The sequence below is a fragment of the Rissa tridactyla genome, chromosome 1 (assembly GCF_028500815.1).
Source record: "Rissa tridactyla isolate bRisTri1 chromosome 1, bRisTri1.patW.cur.20221130, whole genome shotgun sequence".
NCBI lineage: Eukaryota > Metazoa > Chordata > Aves > Charadriiformes > Laridae > Rissa > Rissa tridactyla.
In genome coordinates, this window is record NC_071466.1 from 175,287,610 (window position 1) to 175,309,618 (window position 22,009).

The 22,009-nt window shown below is 42.9% G+C and overlaps 1 protein-coding gene across 1 annotated transcript in view; it reads left to right on the forward strand.

The window, feature by feature from the left end:
- The first annotated feature begins 768 nt into the window (after positions 1–768).
- LIN7A (lin-7 homolog A, crumbs cell polarity complex component) overlaps positions 769–22,009 on the forward strand; it is a 50,209-nt gene continuing 28,968 nt past the window's right edge. The window contains exons 1-2 of the mRNA XM_054189031.1: positions 769–1,051; positions 21,348–21,466. Coding sequence (XP_054045006.1) covers positions 769–1,051; positions 21,348–21,466 — 402 coding nt within the window. The remainder of the gene's footprint in view (positions 1,052–21,347; positions 21,467–22,009) is intronic.

Genomic DNA, 22,009 nt, shown 5'->3' on the forward strand with positions numbered 1-22,009 from the left:
CAACCACATGGCTGCCGGGAAACCCCACAGAGCTCTAGTGTGAAACTCCACCTTCATGGCCGGTCTTCTGCCAAGGCCTCCAAGCTCACACAAGCTGCAGCTGATCTTCACATGGTGGCCACCACACGTCCGTGACCAACCTCTCAGCCTGCAAACGTGAAGGAAGACTCAACCCCACACTGTGGAGATGTGCTGGCTGTGAGAGGAGGACCTTGGGTTTCTTGCAGATGGCCGGGCCACAACCAGCAGTTATGAAAGAGGTGACGGACGGACTCACGGCGAGACCCACAGTTTGGTCCGTCCACAAGGACACGTCCCTTCGGCCGAGGCCCTGCACCGGGGCCAGGGAGCTCCTCTCCCGGCTTCGCACCCGCATCTTCCTCCCCTGCGACCAGCTCTCGGAGTGCTGCCCCGCCCGGACACAGCGGCCATCCCCTTGCCGCCGGACAGACCCCCAGCCCCGGGACGGGGCGGTGCGGCCCGCCCCACCGCCCCCGGCCCAGGCGAGGCCGAGCCGCCGGATCCGGCCCCCGCCCGTCCTCCCCGCCCCGCGGCGCTGCGCAGCTCCCCGCCCTCACCCCTCTGTCTGCCCTGCGCCGGGCGCTGCGGCACCCCCCGAGGCGGCGGGACCGACGACGACCCGCCTCCCACCCCCGCGCATAGCGCGGGCCGCCCCGGCACCTCCGGCTGCGGGGCCCGGTTCTTCGCCCTGAGGCGAGCGCGGTGAGGCGGGGGCCTCCCGCCGGGCCCGGCTCCGGCGGCGCAACGATGCCGGCGGCCCGCGCCGGCCCGCGCCGGGCCGCCCTGCGCCCGCTGCATCGTGGTGCCCCGTCTGTGGCGAGCCGCCTTCCTCTGGGCACCTTCTCCGCCCCGCTCGCCTCCTCCTCCTCCCACGGAGCCACCCTCCTCCTCCGCCCCCTCTCCTTGCCAGCCTCCTCCCCGCCCTTCCCCGCACTCCACGCCGGTGCCGGAGCCGCGCGTCACTCGGGCTCCAGCCCCGCCGCAGACATGGCGACACTGACAGCGATCCAGCCGCTCACGCTGGACAGAGGTAAGCGCGGCTACCGCCGCTCCGACCCCGCCGCCGCTCCCTGCCCGCGCCGCCCCGGCCTCCCCCGGCTCCCCTCGCCCTGCCCGGGGTCTTCCCCCGCAGTCCCAGCGGGGCGGACGGCGGGGGCTGCCGCGGCAGCTCCCCCGGCTCCGCGGCGCCTGAGGCTGTGGCGGAGGGCGGTGGGGAGGCGCCTCCCCGCGGGGCTCAGGTGGGAGGCAGGGGAGGGGGTGAAATGGAGGAAATAAAACTTTGTCCGGGCGGAGGGAGAGGCGGCGTGGAGGGAGGGGGGGTAAGGGCTGGCATCCCGGTGCCGCGGGATGCGGCTCGGCGGGCAGCGCACCGCTCCGCCGGGGACGCTCCTCGGTGCCGCCTCCGCCCGGCGGGGCTCCCCCGCGGGCGCCCGTCACCGTGGGCCCCCGCGCTGCCGCCCCCGCAGGCGGCTGGGGGGGGGCGGGGGGATGCTCCGCGGCGGGGGGCAGCGGCACCGGCCCGGCCGTTGCCGGCAGCGAGTTGGGAGCTCGCAGCGCCCGAGGAGACGGACAGTCGTTCGTTGGCCAAATGAGGCGTTTTGGGGGGGCTGTCGGGGAGGGGGGTGTGCGGGGAAGGGAGCAGCGACTGCGGTTTGTTAATGATGTTACCCTACAAAGCGGCGCCTCGGCGTATTCCTGTGGGCAGCTACTCGGTTGGTGTTTTGCTCGCCTTGAGACTGTGTCGGGGTAACCCTACCGAGAGTGCTGAGATCTTGAAGTTCCGTTAAAATTCAGCTTTTGCCTCCAGGCTGTAAAAATCGGACCTCTCCCTCGCAGTGCATTTCTGTGCCCCTGATAAGGCTCGGCAGAAATGTTATTAGATTTCGGTGGGTTACAGAGGAGAGTAACTTACCGTTCTGATTTGTTTTGCTCCTTCGGCTCCATCTGTTAGAGAGGACCAACAGTTCCTGATGCAGCATCCTGAATTCTTCCTAACTTGCATCCAGAGGCTCCAACAGGCTCCCAGCACGTATAAATCTTGTACTCTTGAAAGCATGATTGAGGCCAGTGCCTTACTGGTTTTTAAGTTTTTAAATGTTTTGTTCTGTTTTGTTTTTTTTCCAGAGGATTAAGATGGGCATTCAAAGCAAGATAGAGAGCTTCTTGCTGTAAATCCTGTGCAAAAGAAACCCGATGAATTTAGTTTCAAAATGATAAAGGAGAGGTAGATGCTTTGACTGTAACCCACCTGAGAGCAAAACGGCCCACAGAGCACTCTAAATACGGTTTGCTGGATGGCTTAAATTCCAATGTTAGTAGAAAAGGCGAATCTGAAGTTATTCTTCCTGAAATAACAAAGTGCTAGCATGCACTTTAAATTAAACTGCTCAGAAATCCACTGTGTAATCTACAGTTTCACCCTAACACTGTTTTCAGTAAGCAGGACAAATCTATTTCCTGGCAAAGCATTGAACAGATGGCAGTCCATTAGCAAACCTGGCTTTTCAAAGGAAAGTATTACTATTTCAGAATTACACATTTCTTTTCATTACTGAAACTATGCTTTAAAAAATCCACAATACACAGAAATGCAAATTATTCCCAATTTAAATATAAGCATCTGTTGTCTGTGTCCAGGATATGCCTAACCATTTGGCAGCGGTGCCAACATTACAGTCTCCCTGGTTGTCAGCCAGGGCCGATATTAGTGCGAGGGAGATAAAACATCACAGAATGATAGGATGTGACGTGCAAAAGGAAAATACAGACAAGAAGAAATAGATTTAAATGCTGCACCTGGCCTGCAGATGGCCATTTCATCAGAGGGATACACTTTGTCACCTATAACATGTTGCTGCTACGTCAGTTGAAGCCGGTAGGCTGAAGCAAACTAGACCAAGCTCAGTACTTCCAGATATTTCCTCTTAGTCTTTCTTTCACAGCCATGGAAAATGGAAAGTTCTACATGGTGAGATTTTCCACATTTCTGTTGCTTTTATTAAAGCAGACGCAGCTATGTTTACTGTCACTATGCTTTGCACAGCTCGGCTGTGATCTAGGCACAGCCCTGAAAAGTCTAGTATACTCTTATCCACTTTGCCATGCCCCACAGAGAGCTCAGCGCAGCAAGAAAATAGCGAGCGTTTCAGGAGAGGAGGCATTAATAACCTTGCATTGCTGAGGGAATTGCTGCTTGATCTCTGGCCAGGAAGTGTTTCACATTTCCCCTGCTAAGGGTCACCGAAACAGTAAAACATCATATAGATACATACATCAGAAATCTGAATTACGCTCTGACGTGGTCTCCTCCTGGACAAAGCATATACACTGTATTCTAGTACGGAAATGGGAGCTTTTTTAAAGACTGACGTAAATGGAATTCAAAACCTGTATGGTACAATGAATTACCATTTAAAGGTGAAGGGCATGTTGTATGTGAATGATTGAAAGCCAATTACATTCTGGAAGATTACTTCAGTCCAAAGCACAGGAATTAATTTCCTTAATTCCTGTCATCATGTGCCTTTCTACCTGCACAAATGTGTGCAAGTTCCATTAGGGCTCTTTAATATGTGGAACAAGTTCACAAAATAATGGAAATTTTAATCACTTACAATTTAATCTCAAAGGCTTTTGCGTGACCTTTGTGTGGTGCTCTGCTGGGAGGAGGGGAGGGAGTCAGCAACTGCTTCAGGGAGAAAACGTAAAGCAGTGGAGCGACATGTGGGTACCACTCAGGGAGCTCAGGGAGGGTGGCCCCAGCTTTTGGGAGCTCTGGGAGGGGAAAGAGCCTGCCTGACGGACATCTTCCAACAGCCAAGCAAGTCTTTGCAAAAAAAAAAAAAAAAACATCCTTCCTATCTTTATTGCAAATGTCTTATATCGTGAATCAATACCACCCCATCAGTAATCCCCGGTGCCCATCAGAGCTAACTGGGGGATTTTTTTAGGCCAATTGAGAGTTGATGTTAGAGATTTTGAAAACTATACCCTGCTATAGGTTGAAACGAAAAGTTACAGTGCTGCCTTTCCTAAAATGACAAGCAAAAAAATAAGGTTGGGATTTTTTTCTTTTTTCATTTAGTGTTCAAGGTTAGGGATTTTTAAGTATGTTCTCATCTTAATATACCTCCGTTAAAAAAAACCTAAGTGGTCTCTCCAAACCAGAAGGGAAGTATTTAAAAACACCCATACAATTACTTTTCACTTCTTTGACATGTATTTCTTTAGTAAGAACTTGATTGACACTGATTTTTGTTACAGACAGCTTTGATTGCAGTTAGTTGGCATTTTCCAGCGGTATTTGTTTGAATTGGCAGTACTGCTCATCATATCTTGCTTCTCGTCCTTCTCTGCATGGGGCAGGCAGCGCAGCCTTTGCCTCTCTTCTCAACGTCCTTTGTCTTCCACAGAGGCATTGCCTCAGCCTACCCCGTGACCAGCAGTTGCTGCCTTCCCCTTTATTATCCAGAGCCCCATGTCTCCCTCACGTGCCATCTTCTGTTGCCCAGTTCCTCTCAAAGTCTCAGCACAGTTAACTCCATCGTTCTGTGCGTAGCCTATAACCCTTATCCATTTTCACTGTTCAGCAACCCAATTTCCTCCTCTAAACCTCTGTTCTTCCGCTGTCCCATGGCCGTGGCCACCTCACCAGCTTGTTGCAAACGGTGCGTACACATCCAGTGGCAGTGTCCTGCTCTTCTCCAAGCGCAGCGTCATCTCCTCCAGCCAGCTTAGCCTCCGCACAGCTCTCCGAGGAGCTCCCGTGAGTTCCTGTGGGCCGCAGCTACACATTGTGAGCAATTAGAAATGAAAGGAAGCTTGTTGTGAGTGTCATCACTTAAAGGGTCTGTTAGCACAGTCTGATGGAAATACTTTCTGCAAGTATCACGAGGCTCCCAGAAATACGTTGGGAGGGAATAGATTTCTGTGCTTCCCTTGGCACTCATTTTAGGAGTGGTCACATGGAGGCCAGACATCTTTCTAGCTATGCTTAATAGATGTTCCACTCTTATCTGAACGCCTTTATTTTGTTAAATGTCTCGCAAATTTTTCATAAAGCTTATCGTACTTAGAATTTTACTTGTGCTCTTCCTTCCAAGATGAAAATCTACTCTGAAAGAAGACTGACTGTGTATTTGCTGAGATTGCTGCAAAACCTCAGTCCCTGTTCCTCTGTGCATAGGACGATGAAAGTGGCAGCTTTGAAAGGGCACTTCTCAAAAGTTCTTCTTGTTTGTGAAGATATTCTACAATTAGCCTGTGAAAAGACCATCTCATGATTAAGAGCAAGGGAATATCTTTTCGTGTGAAGGGGGGCTTTCAACTGTTGTTTGTTAATAAACCATGTCCTATTACGTTTTTCCTTATATAGTTACTATTCATGTCACTGATGGTTTCATTTCTTCATGTGACTGAGGATAAAAGAAGAAATTTGAATAGACTGAATATACTGTGCTGATATTTTAATCCCTGTGAAGTTTCATAACAAGGTCATAGCTATTGGCTATTGACAACCAAATTTCTCTTGCTTTCAAATATATCCTTGGAAACTGGAAAGATGTTTTGCTGTTGAGCTGTAATGCTTAACTGAGCTCTGTTGGTTTTTTATGAATTCAAACAAATATTTTTCCAGTAGACTGTGTGTCCCAAAACTTCCTGAAAATCCTTTATAAAGCATGATGTTCAGTGATGATAAATAAGAATACGAATGGGCTTGGAATCGCCATTGGCTGTTAGAGGTGGTAGACAAGCTCTACCAGATGTGGTACTGGGTGTCACCGGACCATTAATAGATATTTTTATTTGCTAGAATGCTACTCCTTCTTTCTTCTTTTCCTCTTTTTGTCATTTTTCTTCTCATTACATTCTCATAGCCTACTTAAATGGGGATTTTTCCCTGTCTATGCCTATATGTATGTATATAATAGAAATTGCCTTGAACAGAAGTTACGGTAGACTATTAGTATCATGTACGTTTTCTTGGGAAAAAGTATACAATGTACTTATCAGGAAGGGAAAATCGGATTCATACAGTGTGAAATACGGCCCGTGACAGAGGTGCAGCGTAAGGCCAGATCTGTCTGGCAGGGGGTGAAGCCCCGTGGAGCAGTGCTGAGCGATGTGCTGCTCTCCGCCTGGCTCCCTCTCTGCCATGGGCATGTCTTCTCTACAGCCTAGACTGCTAACGCAAGTGCCACATGCTTTTAAGTCTAACGTTTCTCTGCTTGGTATGCCAACTGAGGATGAATAAATAACCAAATTCATTCTTCCAAGAAAAAAAAAAAAGGGCCTATTGTTTGTAGGAACAGGAAAAAAAGTGATAATTCTGGTCACAGACTGAAATGTTTGGGGTTATTTTTACATCAGTGTGTCAACATTTATTTGATTTTTTTTTTTAATGCATTTTTATGAAGGAATGGATTAAGGTAAGTGGATTGAGCTGCTGATTTATGGGTGATGACTGGGGACGTTTTGTGCGGAACCGTGCGGTTGCAGTGCCGGGTGGTGAGCGTGCAGTTCAGCCATGCCTCCTCCGGCTCTGGAGCGGGAGCAGGAGCAAGTACCTACCTGCACGTCATCTTTGGTTTTCACGAGCGGTGTAAAAATGCATGATTTGAAAAGTTAAATGCGTGTGTCCAGCTTAAATGTCTTTGGCCATGCAGGCCTGGCCTGAAGAGGTGCTGGGGACATGGTGGCACAGGAGCCCTTGGGCCGGCCTCGCCCTCTCAGAGAGGGCCCTGTCCTCTGGCCTGGAGCGACTCATGGCAATGTGGAAGTTGTGTTTTGTCAGGGCACAGCGTGTGGAAATGAATGAAAGTTTATTGTACCATATTTAGTGTGCAGCAGGTGCTGCGGGACCCTGGCACTGCTGGTCATGAGAGCGCTGTGCCTGTACAGACACATGGAGACATCTTCTGCAAAACTCACGGCATCTTTTGACATTAAGTCACCTTTGTGGAGTGTAGAGGGGGAATATCTTAAATTTCCAGTCATGTTTCCTTCAGAAACACGTAACCGATAATAAGGTGTATCTCTGCAGAAGCTGGATCAGGAAATGTTTGTGAGGCACCTTTGAGAGAGCAACCAGGCTCACAGTCGACCGATGCCTGTGCAGGGACCTTGTGTTCCTCCTGCTCTATCAGGCTGAAAATATTCTTTAGACATGGTAGCGGTGAAGTAATCATTTTAGTCCATCCGAATTTATCCTGTGTAGAGCAAAGCCGTCAGCTGAGCTCGCCTGTATGTGTCTTGCTTCTGCTCCTGCAGCTGGGTGGAGTGGATGGATGCTTTGGTGCACAGGTGTGGGATTCACCATTTGCAACAAGTTGCAAGAGTGTTAGTGATTAGAAAACACAAGGCATGCTATTTTTGTATGTAGTTAATGTATACTCTCTATCTACAGATAATGTTGAAAAAGAAGGGTTTGTTTTATAAAGAACATGCCTATGCTGGATCCTACCAACTTCAGTTTCACACTGATGTCTGAGGGACATTTGTGTAGCTACAGAAAAAAGGATTAACCTCTAAATGTAATTTTAAGTAAACAATTTGCTTAATTCCATCCTGTCACTTGAGTTGGACCCCTCTGATGACATTATCAGCCAGAAACTCTTTTTTTAAATGTGGCAAATTACTGAAGTCATCAACTTTGTGCAGAGGATAATTTGTTCCTTTTAGTTCCCTGTTTCAGGACACACACATGCACGTCTCCTTAACATACATGGCACTCATACAAGTGCAAAAAGATAATGCAAACTTTTGGCTGACCTGTGTTATTCAGATACAAAATAATGTTCTTGCAGGTAATGCAACAGAATTTGACATATGAATTATGTAAAACTGTTGATTTTAGTTACTCGTTAAAGCACAAATAATGAGAAGTCGAGGATTTAAGAGGAAACCAAGCAAAAGCAGGTAGACAGCATTTGGGGAAGCACATAACTGTAAATTTGTAAGTTTGCCTTCCATCACACACAGTTAATTTGTTTCACATGATATATTTTTGACATTTCAGAAATAAAGCTCGATGATGTGCAGTAAACTGTACATGTATGTTATAAATCCAGGCATTTTCAAAGTTAATCTCAGTCAGCTTGATCTTCTTTTGAGATATTTGCTGGAGAGTCAGCCTCTGCATGAGAAACATTTGACTGTTAATTCTCTATTCAGATGAAAAGATTTGATTCAGCAATGCACATTTACATACTAACAATATTTTCCTGAGTATTTAAACCACAAGCTCAGATTTTAGATATGTTGAATACAGAGGGAGGTGTATATACATATTTGAGAACTTGTTTCACCAGGGTCCAAAACAGAGTGGTTAAAGAAACCCTGAATTTCTCAAATGTAATTCCACTAAGTTACCAGGAAATGCAGACAGCTTCTCATAATGAGTTGTTACTTCACTAATAATAATTTAAAGAGAGAAGATTTTTATTCTGGAAACTGTTTCCAGGAGAGGTTGGAGGAAGATTGTTCTTTATTATTTAAAAGATGGAACAATGAAGTATCCATGAATACACACAGCATCAAAGCATTGATTTTAATTGTTTCTCTGTAAATATGGATAATTGTATAAGGAAGAGCGTTGCCCAAAATAGGCTCTTAATTTATTTCTTCTTAACCAGCATTACATTTTTGCTGGTTCTTTTCAATAGAAGCCCTTGTTTAAGCACTAATCCTTCACATCCACTAACTCTTTAATTTTCTTTTTCAACCATGTTTTCTGAAAAAGAGTGAATCTCTTAAACCTTAAGGTATCAATCCCTCTACAATTGGTTAAGCATTGCGGAAGAATGTACTTGAAACAGATTAGGTGGATGACCGTGGCCATCAGCAGCAGTCTTAGCCCCCAGAAATTTATTTACCATCATCACTTTTCGATAGATTTGGCAGCAGTGTTTTTGTCAAATGCTATTTACTGAATCAGCAGAGGAGCAAAAGGATAATATAGCTGTTCTTTGTTATACAGAGTCAGACCAAAGGAACTTAAAGAGGGCATGATGGCTTTAAAATCTATGAATCAGTCTTTGGAAAAAGAGGTGGTTGTGTGTCTGATCCCTGCTGTAGCCTGATAGTCTTGTAACTCAATAGCAATAGCTCTGGAGTTTCTACTAATTTATACAGCACATTTTGCTTCCTAACCATGCAACGATGTCAGCGTATGCCAGGTATGCTTCTCCCATCTTAGGTAGATACCTTGTGAAATCAGGCTGCAACCTGAGATGAGTTCTAGTTCTCCTGCTCCTGTTGTCATTATAGTTCAACACGTAGGACACCAAGCAACAGCACTGCAAAGGTGACAGCGAGCTCTCTGTTTCTCACAGGGGTTTGCTGTTTCAAAGTTTTGTTTGTACCTTGCAGCAGCAATTCAAGATAGTCGTGGCTTTCTTCTAAGGTCATAGTCATTTCAAATTGAAAGTTAAGAGTAGTCATTTGTTGACATCTACCAGCAGCATATCTGTACCACCTAGTTTTGCAGGGATTTATTAACAGAGGGTTTTATTTATATTTCTTTCTTCTTGCTATTGCAGCTTTTCACATACGCACTTTCAAAAAACAGGTTTTTTGCTTTCCTGAAAAATGACTAGTACGTAGCCAGCTACCAGAGGGATTCAATCTGCAAAAAGCAATATCCTTAAATCCGCTAAAATTGAAGAGACAATATTAACTCTCTTCTTGTTACCTGAGCCTACAGATAAAGTCATGTTAGGTATATGTATGCAACGACTGCATCACATCCATTGTATTGCACAAATGCAGTCTCTTGACTGTTGTTTTACTGGAGTTTCAAACCACCTAGAAAACCAGAAGATAAAATCGTGATGCCAGACTGCAAGTGACAATTTGTATTGTCACTATGTAGGGTAGCCAGTAGCCCACGGCCATCTTTCTCATCTTTCTGGTAATAACAGAAAAAGATTAAGACTAAGATTAGCTGGAGAGTTGAGAACTGAGGAGAGGCAGCAGGAGACTCTAGTAATGACATATGAGCAGAGAAGAAAGTGAGAGTTACTGCTTTGGCTCAAACACGGTGCCTGTTGTGAAGGAGAATTAGCATCCCCAAGTTAACCTTACCTCCCTTTGCGAGACACCTGTTGGGGCCTTTTTTTCCCTCTTCCTGTCTTCTTCCCTGCCAACAAAAATCTCTCTGATGCAAACGAAAAACACAGCTGAAACTATCAGGGTGGGAGAGGCATGAGGTTGCCCATATGGCCAATACTTTTGTTTTGTGGTGTGCACGTAGGATGCAAAAATACTTGCTTTTGCATAGGTAGGAGAGCAAGAGAATGGATTTTAGCTAAGAGAAAAATGTGTTGGTTTTCATGTTGTTTTTCGTTGTTCGGGCAAACTTATTCATTGTAATTATTGCTGTTTTCTGCTTCTCTAGCATAGTGAAATTTTTAATTCCTTCCCTGATTTTAATGTTTTTCTCTGCATGCTTGCAGTTCAAAACACAAAAGCAAGTATTCTATTAAGTAGGGTCCTTGGGGGATGTCAATGTACCAGCCTTGTTTTCTTTTAATCTGGGATCAGAACCTCTAAAGTGTTTGCGTGTGCAGTTTCAGCAAAGTGTCCAGTGTGCTTTTGGCTAGTGTTTAAAGTAGCTCCACTCCAGCATGGTGAGCGGTGTCTGCTGAGGCAGAACTAATCCTGCAAGATCAAGTGATGTGATCAAGAGACAGATGAGGCTGGTGGAGAGTTACAAGGCATCTCTTTACAAGTTAGCTGTGGCTACAGGAGGCAGTAGGCAGCTTCCTTGCTTTCACGTAGTTCAAATTGTGAAAATTACTTTATTGAATAAAGTTTTAATTCAGTAAGGCCGGGTCTATTCACCATACTGAATTTCTCAGGGACTTACAGCTTTGCTTTAAAGGATTTTCTTTTTGTGATTTCATAGTTTCAGGAAATCAGACAGAACACCATTTTACATGTCTTGTGTAAGCAAATAATTGCTTTACACAGCTGAGATCTCTCTTTTTTAAAAAAAAATACTTACAGAAAGACTGAAAATTAAAATAAATAACACAAAGTCTGAAATTACTGCCTCCTGCAGGAAACAAGTGTTATTTTTTTTATTTAAGGAGTGAATATATACTTATATATTCATTATATATAATTTATATATTTATTTAATACAAAATAAACTTAAAAAAACCTGTTGTCTTTTTAGATCATATTTGTAGATGACTATCCATAGTGAAAAAAAGGACGAGAATCATGTCTCATCTGTTCTATTCAGCAGTGAGTGGCTAGCTGTAAATCATAGTTATGATCACAAAAAGGACGTATGATTAAGCAATATGAAGTCAAAACTATATACAAAGGAAAAAAAGGGAATTTTAACTTTCCTTCCCTTTCCTCTACAGCTGATGCAGGGGAAAAATCATGACATTCTGCTTTAAGCACTGCATTAGAAAATACCATAGTTTTTAATGCTCTTCCATTCATTGCATTCTCAGCTTTATTTTTTAATCTTTTCTCTTAAAGGATAATTTGGTAACTTGTTTCCACACCAGTGCTATGTATCGGTGCCTTCTATAAACATAGCCTTCTATACAAAAACAGTGGGTACTGTCAAATGTAAAGGGTTGGTGTATCTGTAATTTCTCGGTTCTCACAGATGGCAAAATCTTCTGGTGAAAATTTTCTAACTCGTATTTATGCAACTTCTCATCCTGATGGCTTTAGAAATTGCAATGAAGCTAATGATTTGGAAGTATAAAAAATATGTCAGTGTTTAAAAATGATTAGGTTTTAAGGCTAATTTTAAGTGGCTGTCTTGTAAAAATCTGAATTGCATTATTGCTCTTCAGGCCTCGAATTAAGCCAATGAAAATCATCATATTGAAATGATCCTGAATTACCCCTTAATTCAGTGTTTACTGTTTTGTGATTTATTGTTATTCCTTTAAAAAGCAGCTATGGAAATGTAACAGTACCAAGCCACTTAGTCTCTAAGTATCTGATGAACTCTTAATAGTCTTACAAACTCTCTCTCTCTCACACACACACACAAGGTGAACAAAATCTGAAAATTGCTGACAAAGATGCTCCCATGACTTACATCAGTTATGTGAAGGCTTCGAGGAAAAAAATTGAGGACTGTCTCTATCTATGTAGAGTAATGAATATGCTAAGAAGAACGACCAAAGTAAAGCAAATCCAGGTAGATTAAGGCTATGAAAATCCCTAGCTAAGGAGAAGAACAGAAATCACTAGTTAAACCTTAGGAGAGTGGGAAGGAGGGGGAGATTATTCAGACATTGTAGACATTATGAGGTTCAGAGAACACAGAGGAGCATATTTTTTCATTTAAGGGAACCTTTTGAATGTTACATTTGAACAAGCAAAGCAGAGTATTCAGGAGCAGTATACCTGAAACGGCAGTATTTCATGCAGGATGTCTGAAACAGCAGAAGTGACTGAAATCGCTCAAGAGAGCCTTGAAGGGCTTTTGTGATGTTGAGGATGCTGAGTAGAGGGGTCTCCATGCTGTTCACTGTCTGTATCACAGGTGGCACTGCATTCCCTGCAAATAAACTGTGTCCTTTCTATAAGTAATTTTACAAAACATCTCAGACCTTTGCTGTCATATTCATGTGCTCCTGCCAAAGCTGCTGGGAAAACTCGTGGTAGGTAACACTGCCTTGGGGTGTGCAACAGCTGGGTCACAGGCTGTGTCTGAGAAATGGAGTGAAGCAGAGAACTTGGATGCCCGTGGTGTGCCTGAGAAACCGGAGCCAGAATGAACCTTGGTGCTGCTCGAACGTATAGAAACGTAGACAAAAACACAGTTCAATGAGTAGCCGAAGAAAATGAGCCTGCCCAAGGCAGTGTGGGAATGCATGTATAAACCTATGGGGATACGACACTAACATCATTTGGGGCAGTCGTCTCACATCAGGCAAAATGAGATGGACAGAGATATACTCAATCATATTTCATGGTTGATTTTTCTTATTCATTAAGAAGAAAAACATCCATAAAATCATTGGTTAAGGCATTTTTAAAAGCTTTAACTACAAAACACATTGGCCTGCCTGCTGACGACACTGTCCGTGTCAAATTTAACTGTTCTGAAGCACCGTGTCTCCTGAACCACATGGAGATAAATTTGCCTGAGTCATTCACTATATATCTGGACAGTAAAAGTGTGTTTCATCATACTGATGTAGATGTATAGTATGTAGGATGCAGGCATTTACATCTGAGCTAATCATCTAGCCTCCCTTTATAGTCAACAGAGGGAACAGGCACTCCCGGAGTATGATTCATCTCGTCTAAAATAGGTCAGATGTATTGTAGCCTCAAAGTGCCTGTTTTTCCTCATTGACTCTAATGGCAATCTAGGGTGAGTGGCTGAGCTGCCAGTGTCTACATCAGAAGTGTGGCGAGTTGAAACCCTCACTACAAAATGAATCATGAGAGCTCTGTATAGTTGTGCTTTGTTATATTTATTTGTGCATTCATAGTAATGTTTAACCACAGGAGTGTAAAGTGACACTGCAGCAAATCTTTAACTACCATATCATCTAAGATGGAGTATGAAAGCACTGGTATTATTCTTGTAATTAATTTGAATAAACCTCACAGATACACACTATAAAGTACTGAATAATATTGCTGTATTCTAACAGCTTAGCTCATCGAGTCTGATTTACCATGGTGAAGTACACCTTTATGCTTATGGATCAGCGTGAAATTTTGGGCAAGAGAAATGTGTTGACTTCACTGAGCAAAAAAGGCCGCTCTTGGCCTCGATTTTTCTGAACTCTCCAGATCAGATTAAATAAATATATTGAATTAATGGAAGAGCTGTTGTATTTCACGGGAGCACTGTGCTGGTAGTAGGGAACCAAAGAGGTGAATGGAAGCATAGTGGGCAGTCTGCTATTTGACACCAGAGTAAGAATCCCCCTGTTGTACAACACAGCGACTGACAGCAGAGCTCTACTAATGCAGAAAATTTTCAAAGATATAGGCTGAAAATTTTCCAAAGCTGGTGTTTTAACCGTGAAGTCACATAGGTCACTTGATACAATGTATCAGGGCTACTGGCTATGAATTATGAATGAACTTTGCTAATCACCATGGAATTATGATTGCCCAACCATTGATTACCTGCTGTCATTTGATAGTGTTTGGAGAAGATTGCTAAATATAATAAAACATCCTGTGCAGGCTTTGGGAATTATGATAAAAAGTTGACAGAATAACATTAAGGATTCTAGAATGAATTCTCCTGAGCTTAAAGGAATGACTAAACCTGAACAAAAGTATTGGAGCAATGAAAAACTACTGCAATTATAAGGACCTGTTATGTCATGCAAATTCTTCACCTTCAGCCTGATTAAAGGTCTTCAAGCACAACGGAACAGAGCTCGAAAATTGCCAGGATTATTATTCTGTAATGCCATGGTGAAGCTAATGAAAGTGAATATTTTAGAGATGTACTGAGTATCCTTGCTGTCAATTTCTAGTGATGTTTCACCTCTTTGAGGTACTAAAGGGTGGTGTTTATGCAGCACATTTACTTTTGCTAGTAAAATGGCACACTAAGGCAGTGAAGGTCTCCAGAATTAACATGAATGATACAGTAGAAAGACCTCAAGAAGAGAAGCCTATTCTCTAACATCTTGTTAATAAACAAGTGATCACCATATTTTAGCTTTCGGAGCAACCCAATGACACAATTCTAGAGTAGTTATCAGAGTACATAAATGCTATGTTTCTGAGTAATTACTGTTTGAACCCAAACAGCATTGTAGCTGCTATTGATTTGCCTAGTAGTCTTTTAAGTCAGAGGATAATATATTTACTTTAAGGACTGCAGACCAATATTTAACTCAGTCATAGAGTAGCACAAGAGAGAAAGATTAGACACCGGTAGACAGACAACAGTTTTCACATTTTGCAATATAAAGCATGCAAGTACATTCTTCTTCAAGAGTCAGTCTGGTATTAATTGTGAAGCATTTAGCATGCTAAAATCATTTGCTACATTTTTCCTAATAAATCTTAAGCTATCTGACTGAATTGAAACAAACGTAAACCCTGCACAGAATCTACCAGAGAGAAAACAGAGACTCAACAACTTTCACAGAATGCTGGAGCCTGGACTCCCCAGTTTTAACAGTAATGTGAAAGAGCACAAAGTTCAGACCAGTCAGGATTCTTTCTGTGGGTTTTTAATTTGCTTTTGAGTTGTAAAAGCTGAATTACAAAGTATTGGAAATAGCGTTTACTTTTCAAAACATCCAGTAAATTAAACAGGTCAGTCTACGTTGTGCATTGGTAGCTGTTTGAACAAAAATCAGCGAGTGAAAATAATATATAGCAGAAAAAAGTGACACCTAAGCACGATGACCTATTTTTTTCAACTGCACTATGCTATATGGCCATGCATACATGATTCAACTTCATTAGTATTGCATGGGAATGTTCCACTTTTATCACAGTCTGGTATCTTGCTAGTTCTATGTTCTAGTGATTCCTCTCTTTCTTAGGGTTTGTATAGTAACCTCCTGCTTGTGTCCTACTAGCAATGCAGATGAAACTTCATTCAAATGAAAATACAGAAAGAACACTTGCAATGAGATTTTTTTCCGAGAGTCATGCTTTTCTTTTGATGAGTGCGCTTGATAAAATGCGTTCCACCTACCCACACCCCCTGCCTTCTCTGTGTTTCACTGATAACGTGACCCACCACACTGAAACAGTATTATTTCCTGAAAGGCTGTAGGCAAGCATGATGATGAGAAGACAAAAAGGAAAGTGAATGTTAAACAGAATGGGAGAGAAAAGAATTGTGCATATGTATGAGGAAATCAGAAAAAAATGGTAAAAAAAAAATGTGGTTAGAGTTGGATATGATAAGGGAGAAATAAGTGCATATTCCTTTTAAAGTGTATGCATCATAGAATACAGAGGAATAATTCTACCCACACCGTTACTCAAATTTCCCACTGATTTCCGTGGGATATGAATGTGGGAAATGAGGATAGATTTCAATGACATTAGCATGAGTTTAACGTCACTATAATGGAGTTCATATTTTGGAAAATGTTTGAGAGTAAGCAAAACAATCCTTTTCAAAAGTTGTGTTTAAAAAATATCTTCGCTTAAAGGAAGGACAAATCAGAAATAAAAAGCAAGGGTATTTTATTTGCATAGAACTTAGCTGTTTTTTTTACATTATTCCAGGATAATTTTTTTTTTACATACATCTACATAAATACATACACACACTCTTTTCATCAATTTGCACTTTCCCCGAGTATGTAAGAAAATGGTATTTAAGTACAATTCCTTGGTGATAACGTTTACAAGCAAAGCTAGTTATATTTGTAATCAAAGGAGGATTGGGGACAACAAAATATCCCGGCAGAGAAATACCAGTTCTTCTCAAACATATAACAGTATTCGAATTGACTTTAATGGGTGGATTCCCTGCTATATGCTTTTTTTTTCAAGGTAACTTTGAAATCTTTCTCATGGCTAGTCTTACCACTTCTTTGAGTAAGCACGCACTTTAGTTTTAGCTTTTTAGTTTTAGTTCACCCAAGGTGAACTCCATCAGCAAAAAGCATATGCATCACTTAAGTTCTTGTGCACTGACAAATTTCACTTTTTAACCTGTCCTAAAGCAATTGTCTGTTAAAGTCTCCCCTTCAGAGTTATTAATGGAAGGAAATACAACCTGTTTCATGAGGTCGTATTTTATACAGTCATGTTTATACATTTTTAGTCTGCTCAAAATCTTGTTTTGTACCAGCTGTTGTATTTTGCTCCTGACAAAGCTTCAGCTGGTAACAAACAGCACTGGCCCTGAACACATGCCTCATTTTCATTCTGTAATTTTATCCCATGAAGCTCTTATTATTCTATATTCTCTCTACCGTGAGCAAGATCCCACAAGTCATTGTCCAAATGAGCACACTATGGGCCTAATTGTGACGAGAGAAAGGAGAGTGCTTATTTCACCAAGCTGGGTGGGGTGGCTGACACACCGGAAGGCTGTGCCACCATACAGAGAGACCTGGACAGGTTGGAGATCTGGGCAGAGAGAAACCTTATGAAGTTCAACAAGGGCAAGTGTAGGGTGCTGCACCTGGGGAGGAACAACCCCATGCACCAGTACAGGTTGGGGGCTGACCTGCTGGAGAGCAGCTCTGTGGAAAGAGACCTGGGAGTCCTGGTGGACAACAGGATGACCATGAGTCAGCAATGTGCCCTTGTGGCCAAGAAGGCCAATGGCATCCTGGGGTGCATCAAGAAGAGTGTGGCCAGCAGGTCAAGGGAGGTCATCCTCCCCCTCTACTCTGCCTTGGTGAGGCCACACCTGGAGTACTGTGTCCAGTTCTGGGCTCCCCGGTTCAAGAGGGACAGGGAACTGCTGGAAAGGGTGCAGCAGAGAGCTACAAAGATGATTAGGGGACTGGAACACCTCTCTTATGAAGAAAGGCTGAGGGATTTGGGTCTCTTCAGTCTGGAAAAAAGACGGCTGAGGGGGGACCTTATCAACACTTATAAATACTTAAAGGGTGGGTGTCAGGAGGATGGGGCCAGGCTCTTTTCAGTGGTGCCCGGGGACAGGACAAGAGGCAATGGGCACAAACTTGAACATAGGAAGTTCCACCTAAACATGAGGAGGAACTTCTTTACCCTGAGGGTGGCAGAGCACTGGAACAGGCTGCCCAGAGAGGTGGTGGAGTCTCCAACTCTGGAGACATTCAAAACCCGCCTGGACACGTTCCTGTGTAACCTGCTCTAGGTGACCCTGCTCTGGCAGGGGGGTTGGACTAGATGATCTCCGGAGGTCCCTTCCAACCCTATGATTCTATGATTCTATGGTTCTATGATTCTATTGTTAACAGATATGACAGGTGAATAATAAATCGAAGCAAAACCTTGGGTAACAGCATTCATGCATTTTAGCATGTTGGATGAATTTCTAAGTGCAGAAAATCAGAATGCTCCTGGGATACTTTTTGGGATACTCTGACTTTTCTTTACCCCAAACCGCTTCTTAATCAGAAAGTAATCTAGTATTGGAAAATGACAACTTGGTGCCCAGTTTTCCATATGAGTGTGTGGACTGAAACCCCATTAATTTCATGCCAGAGTTTTGAAATGAAATATGAATTTATCATTTGTATTGTAATACTCCTCACTTTAGAACTGATTAATTACCATCTAGAGTGTGGTCCGTGCCCTAGGGAAATGTTTAGACATGTATTTAACTCTTAGATTGATCAATGCACCTAAAGCTATTTATGTTTCCTTCTGGATCAGAACAGATTTCTCAATCAGTACAAATCTTTCATTGAATATTACTCTGTTCAGGACTACAGCAAATGTGGAAAGATTTTACAGAGTTTTCAGGTGTGGAGATGAAACAACTGTAAAATAGTAACCAGTCTGTTATCTGTGGCACTGACCTTCTACAAGTATAGTTGGTGATAGGGAAAGACAGCTCTAAACTTACCTGAACTGGCACTGGAAAAGCCCCCGGTCTGATTTAGAATATCTGAATAGCTATCACATATCACATGAATTTCAGAGACCTTATCTGATCTGTTATGGTAGGCTGTTAAAGCTTCTTCAGAATAAATAATCTAATTGCTTTGTGCTGTCTGACATACGGTTTGCGCCAACTGGTACTAAGAAGTGGGGAGTGTGGGTTTAGTATTTAGCTAACTGCAGGTCTTGTGTGGCTGATACAGACTTTAAAAAAAGAATTCCAAGGTAAATGATTCAGTAGTTTTGTTGGAAAATAATTGTGGCATTATTATTACTAACAACATTAAAAATCGTGTTTGTCTGTTGCATCACAGTTTGTTTAATTCATTGCCATTTTTTTACACTCCATTTAAATGGTTCTTCCTTAAGAGTCTACTTACCTCTTCTTCAATCTCAAAACCATCCTCTTTGATGTATTAGCTGTCATCAATCATATTATTCTTTCTAGAATCTCATTTTCTCTTGGTTTCCATGGCCTTGTTATTCCCCAGGTGTCCTCTCAGCTTTCTGATCCTCACTTCAGTAAGTACTTTAGAGGGATCTTTCTTGGTACACCTCCACATCATCTCTTCCCTCTTTATTTGCAAATACAGCTCCAACTGCTGTCTCTATACATGCAGCTCTCAAACCTGCATCATTAATCCAGACCTTCTCTTTCCCATCACGCCAAGGTCTCTGTCTCTCAGGTGATCCCTTTAGAATGATATTGCCTACGTCTCTACCAGCAGATAGTGTGGAGTGGAGAAACAAGGGCAGATCAGCAAAGCAAAAGAGGTGGTGCTGGGCACCTCACACCCACACTGAGTGCGTCGTGCAGAGGGGTTATTTCCTCTGTGCTGTGATCTGGTGACATGGACTGGACGCCCACTAGCAGCTGAAGCACTGCTTGGTGCAAAAGCACAAATGCAGTGTTTGAACATGGGGTTAGGGTTAGTTTCATCTGAAAGTTCCTGAGCTCCGAGTCTGCTCTGTGATGCAAACTATGGTGCAGTAAGTGGAAATATCCCTCTAAAAGAAAAGCTGCGTGCTTTCTGCCATGCTTCCTCACATACTTAGAGCTATCTTTTGACAGATGCCTATAAAAAAGCTTGAGAATTGTTTGGGTGTTGATCTACTATGACAATCTACCACACTGAGCAGTTGCCTGCCTCTTTTAATTAGGCTGTAAATTCTTTGAGGTGTTTTATTCTCTTTTCCTAACACTGATGCCGCTGGATAATAATTATTTTCTTATAAATGTAAATATATGATTATGGTTTTATTCCGATTGCAGCTCATCTACTGTCATCTCTTTTCTGTTTCCAGAAAACTTCTCATGTCTTTGTTGTATAAGACATCTGGTCAGTATAGGTCAGCCAAGGATTGTAAGAACTGTTTCAATTAGCATAATCTCCCTAGTCACAAACAGTACAATCTTTGTCATTGGAAAGGAGAATTATATAAGGTTGCTTCTAGCCACTGTAGTCATTTTGGAGTTGTATGGTTGGGGGGAGGGTGTTTGTTTCTTTTTAGTGCAGTGAAGGCGCAGAATTAAAATGCCTCAAATATTATTTTATCATTTAGTATTACGCATTCATGTCATCACTAGGGTACAAACCTATTTTTAGTAGAGTGGTGTAACTGGCCAGTAGTGGCTCTGGTAGCTATGCAGAAGATGCTAGAAGATGAGAGAATGACCATACAGTCAAGACAACAGCATTGCCAGGTTCAACCATATGAGTGAATTTACAGGGAGAGCTGAAAGATAGCATTAAATGACACAGGGGGAGAAAACCCTCTATTAAGCTGTACCATCCTGAAGACTGATCAGGATGTATATCATTTAGTTCACTCCTGCGTGTGAGTCAGTGATGCTTGACTAGGCTAGCTTCCATAAGACCGGCCACTGTTTTCTTGTGCCTTTATGTCCCCAGCCATAAAGGATCATTGGGCATCTCATGGGATGGTTTGGTTTTTTTAATATGTATCTTGGTAATAACTATGTAAATTAAGAACTAGTTGTTAAAGAGGAAAAATACTGTGAGAGTGAGGGTACGGACTGTGTCCACCTGGACCGGATTCCCGCTCACCACTGAAAATGGCTACTCACTTAAGCGCTTTGGACTGCTCTTCAGAGACACTTCGATCTTTCCCTTGACAATATGCAGGTGCTTAAGGAGAATTCAGGCCACCAAAAATATTATTCCATGTGTTTCTCTGGGTCATACAGGTTTTGTATGGCAGATCAGGTCTTTGGAGACCTAGACAAGAGCCTTACACATTTACTCTTCTCTAGCAGACTTCCCATTCTTCCCTAGAAGACTTTACTTGTCTCTAGAAGGCTTGCTTCATCAGTTGTTGAAATTGAGATTGAGATTTAGGTTTAGATTTATGAGAAGAAAAGTTCAAATATTTTTCTTAGGTGGTGTCATCCTGAGGGTGCTTAGATAAGGACTCAGCTTCATTCTTTTAGACTTTCTGAAAGTAGGCCCCATACTGTTCCTGTGCTATTTTATCTTATGCAGAAACTAAGAAATATTTTAAGTCTGCTAATATGGATTAGCCGCTTTGAACTGGTAGGACTGAACCTCTCTGTGTGTCTGTTGTACGTGTACATGCACGGTTTGTCCATACTTTGGGATTTGGACCTCTGAACAGCAGGGTTGTTGCCTAGCTGAGGCTGTATAACACAAGGTTAATACAGTATGTGTTGGTAAAGCTGATTTTAAATTCAAAGTGACCACATTTGTGCCCCTTTTAGCCACTTATTAGTCATTGTTTATACTGATCTGTATTCCTTTTTTCCCCCCACGCAGATGTTGCAAGAGCAATTGAGTTACTGGAGAAACTGCAAGAATCTGGAGAAGTACCAGTACACAAGCTACAGTCCCTAAAGAAGGTGCTGCAGAGTGAGTTTTGTACAGCTATCAGAGAGGTATGAATTGAGATTTTTAGTTATTTCTCAGAATAACATCCCGCTCCTGAAAAGTATATTTCAGTGCTGGAGAAGCAGGAGTACCTTGTGTAAAGGATGATGGATGTGAGATGTGTCTGTAGCTGCCTGCCACTGTGCAGAATGCTGAAGTTACTGAAAAGCAGACACAGAGCAGTTGCGTCAGCAAGGCATCAAGCCTGAGGCAATTAGCCTTGCTAAGGAGAAAGGGTAGTTAATTAGTACTTCAGTATTCTGCTCATGCTGTTACAGGGTCTGTGCTAACCTGTACAGCACTGTGCTGGGAGATGGGGACATGCCAAGTTGGGTCAGTGAAAGCTTAAATGCCTCTCCTTTGAGCTCAGGTGTGTGATAGGGATGTGCTGATAAAATCAGATTGCAGTGAGAGACAAATGGTGCAAGCACTGAAGTTAACTGAAGCTGACAGGAATCTGGCCGTTGAAGTCAGTGGTCAGGTCCCAGTGGGCCTTGCTCCACGTGTCAGAAATCCTTGTCAGATTGCTAAGAACTGTGATCCTTACCCTG